The sequence below is a fragment of the Haliaeetus leucocephalus genome, unplaced genomic scaffold (genome assembly GCF_000737465.1).
Source record: "Haliaeetus leucocephalus isolate CR32 unplaced genomic scaffold, Haliaeetus_leucocephalus-4.0 Scaffold164, whole genome shotgun sequence".
Classification (NCBI taxonomy): Eukaryota; Metazoa; Chordata; class Aves; order Accipitriformes; family Accipitridae; genus Haliaeetus; species Haliaeetus leucocephalus.
In genome coordinates this window covers 1,337,262-1,340,156 of record NW_010972600.1, presented here as the reverse complement: position 1 = coordinate 1,340,156, position 2,895 = coordinate 1,337,262, and the positions used below count along the sequence as shown (strand labels likewise).

Below are 2,895 nucleotides of genomic sequence, written 5' to 3'. Positions count from 1 at the left end.
ATGGGAGCCGGCCTAAGGAAGCCACGCCCACCCCGCCAGATGTGATGGCAGCTGGAGGGGCGGGGCCGCACCGCCCAGTGCCTCCCAGTAACTGCACCGGCATCTCCCAGTGCTTCCCAGGAACTGCACCGGCACCGCCCAGTGCCCCCCAGTAACTGCACCGGCACCGCCCATCACCCTGCCCCACTGTTAGTGGCAAGAGCCCCAGCGCTGCCCCAGGCACCAGCCGCCCCTCGGGGTCCCCACACCAGCACCGCCGGGCGCAGCAGGCACAGGAGCCCCCGTCCCCATGCCCGGGGGGGGGGGGGGGGCGGGGGGGGAGGGGGGGGCCCGCCCCCCCCCGTTTCCAATCCGAGCCGCAGCATCAACACGACACCCGCTCAGGAAAACGCGTTTTAATTTCCCCAATCCCAAGCAACACCATACGGCCACCCGCGGCAGCCCTTTGCCGGCCACCCCCTCGCCAGCGGCGGCTTCTCCGCCAGCCGCCCCCCTGCCCCGGCTCAGACGGTGGCTTCGATCTCGGGGGGCTCGTCCTCCTCCAGCAGGCTGTACGCCGCGTGGGTCTGGAAGGGCCGCTGCAGCGGGTGCGCCAGCAGCTTGGCCATGCAGTTGTGCAGCTCCACGGCCGGCCCCGTCAGCGACACCTCGTACTTGTAGTTGGTGCCTTTGGTGTCCAGGCTGCTGAAGAAGGCATACATCTCCTGGGGGGGGGAGACAGGCACACACACACAGAGGGACGGGCAGTGAGGGCAGGGGGTGACACAGCCCCCAGCCGCGGCGGCGGGGGGGACGCCCCATCCCGTATTTACCTTCCAGCTTGTCTCGTCGTCCTTCTCCTCCACCCCGTTGTGGATGTAAACCACATCAAAAAAGAAGTAGGGACACTGCAGCATCTTCTGCAGGAGAAGAAGCCGGGAACGGCACCGGGAGAGTCTTCCATGTGCCGGGATGGACCCGGAGCCACCGAGCTCATGCCGTGGGGGGGGCACAGTGGGGGGAACTTACCTTCATGTGCTCCGACATGGAGAACTGGGGCTGGCAGCCTGGGCGGCCAAACACCAGGATGGTCCGGACCACGTAGGGCGGCGGGATGGTCTGCACGTTCTCCGTCACCGGCAGCTCGATCTTCTGCTGGCTGCGCCGGGAGGACGGAGGCAGCTTAGGGACCCCTGTGTCACAGGCAGGGCTGCCTGCGGCTCAGGGACCGTCCCCCCCGCCTCGTTAAAACTTCATGACAGTCTGACAGCTCTGGGCTAGGACTGGGAAAGCAGCACCCACCCCAGGAGCTGTTTGGGTTAAAGGCTCATGGTGTTTTTACAGCGAAGCAGAGAATTCGTAGCCAGGTGGGAGCTTCGCCCCCCCGCCCCAACATCCCCCGTCATCCCCCCCAAGCCCTACTCACATCAGGTTGAAGAGTCCTTCCAGATCTGCAGCCCCAGGTAAGGACTGATCCTGGCACACAGACCCCTGCCTGCCCCCAGGGACATACGGCACCTAAACCCGGCAGCCAGGCTGGCACGGGGGCACCCAGGAAGCTCCCGCAGAGGGAGACGATGGCACCGGGCACTGGGGATGGACCAGGGTGGGGAGAAAACGCCAATAAACGGGTGTTTGGTGGGTCTGGAGAGTCCAGCGTTAAACCCTGCCTTGGGGGATTCAGGGACCCGGTTCGACCCTCCAACCTCAAATGCTGACACGGCTCTGTGCCGTAGCCGGCTCGGCTGCGCGGGGGATGCCAGCTCGGCTGCGGATCTGCTGCCATCTGCAGGCAGCAGGCCTGGAGGGTCCCCGCTTATGCTCAAGGGACCCCGTTTGCACCCAAGGGAGTCCATTTGCACCCAAGGGACTCTGCAGGGTCCCAGCCCCCCCAGCCCAGCCCCACAGGCGGTGGGATACTGAATGACTTGCAGACGACGGTCTCCAGGTCATAGAGGCAGCTGCAGACCTCGCGGGGGTCCGAGGTGAATCCTGAGAGCTGAGAGGAGCCGGGGTGAGGGGGGCACGGAGCTGTCGCCGTCCTGGTGTCCCCCCCCGTCTCCGTCCCTGTCCCCGCGGCCCCACTCACCCACGTGGCGTCGTTGTTCACCACCACCAGCGCGAACTCGTGGCACTTGTCGATCTTGTGCTTCGTCCTCACGAACATCTCGATCATCTTCTGGGAGATGTTCAGCGCGTTGGTCTTGGACCTGCCGCGGGGGCCAGAGCTCAGCGGGGACCAGCGTGTCCCCCCCAGGCACCAACTACACCGGCCCCCATCCTGGCTGGGGATGGCAGAGCCGGGGTCCCCAGGCCAGCCCAGCCCCCACCACTCACCCATTAAAGGATTCCAGTTTGGGCAGAGCCATCTCCTCCGCCAGATCCAGGCAGATGATCTGCGGGAGAGAGCCGCGACTGAGCTCCCCCGCAGCCCCTCACCGTGGCGTCGGGGCTGCGCCACCCTCCCCGCAGACACTCACCACCTTCTCGGGGCAGTTCACCCGCGGCGTCTTGACCTGGACTTCGGTGGGGGGTGCTGGACCGGGCCAGGCGGTGCCGTCGGGCGCGGCCGTACCCTGCGGGCTGTCGTCGGCGCTGGCCGCTTCGCCTTCCCCCTCGCTGCGGTTGCCCACGCTGGCCTGGGCGCTCAGCGCCCGGTCCTCGGCCCCCTCGGGGTTGGAGCGGGTCCTAGGTCGCGGTTCTGTCGCCTTCTCCTCCTCCTCCTCGGCGGCGCTGCCCAGCTCCGATGTGTCCATCATGCAGCCGCGCTCCATGGCGGCTCCGGACTGATGCCTGGGGGGGGGGGGGGCTGGGGGGTCTCGGCGCTGCCACAGCCCTGTGCCCCCCGGCCCCTCGCTCTATGCGCCCCTTCTTCATGTCCTCCCTGCCCCCCCCGCCCCATGTACCCCTTGCTCA

The 2,895-nt window shown here is 67.4% G+C and overlaps 1 protein-coding gene across 1 annotated transcript; it reads right to left on the bottom strand.

Moving 5' to 3' along the window:
- Positions 1-454: 454 nt before the first annotated feature.
- On the bottom strand, positions 455-2,809 carry BABAM1 (BRISC and BRCA1 A complex member 1). The gene is made up of 8 exons (XM_010563201.1): positions 2,460-2,809; positions 2,317-2,375; positions 2,069-2,189; positions 1,900-1,978; positions 1,406-1,430; positions 1,009-1,138; positions 813-899; positions 455-704 (listed from the first exon to the last, which is right to left on the bottom strand). The coding sequence occupies exons 1-8, from the start codon at positions 2,751-2,753 to the stop codon at positions 504-506; spliced, it is 996 nt and encodes a 331-aa protein (XP_010561503.1). The 5' UTR covers positions 2,754-2,809; the 3' UTR covers positions 455-503.
- Positions 2,810-2,895: the final 86 nt, after the last annotated feature.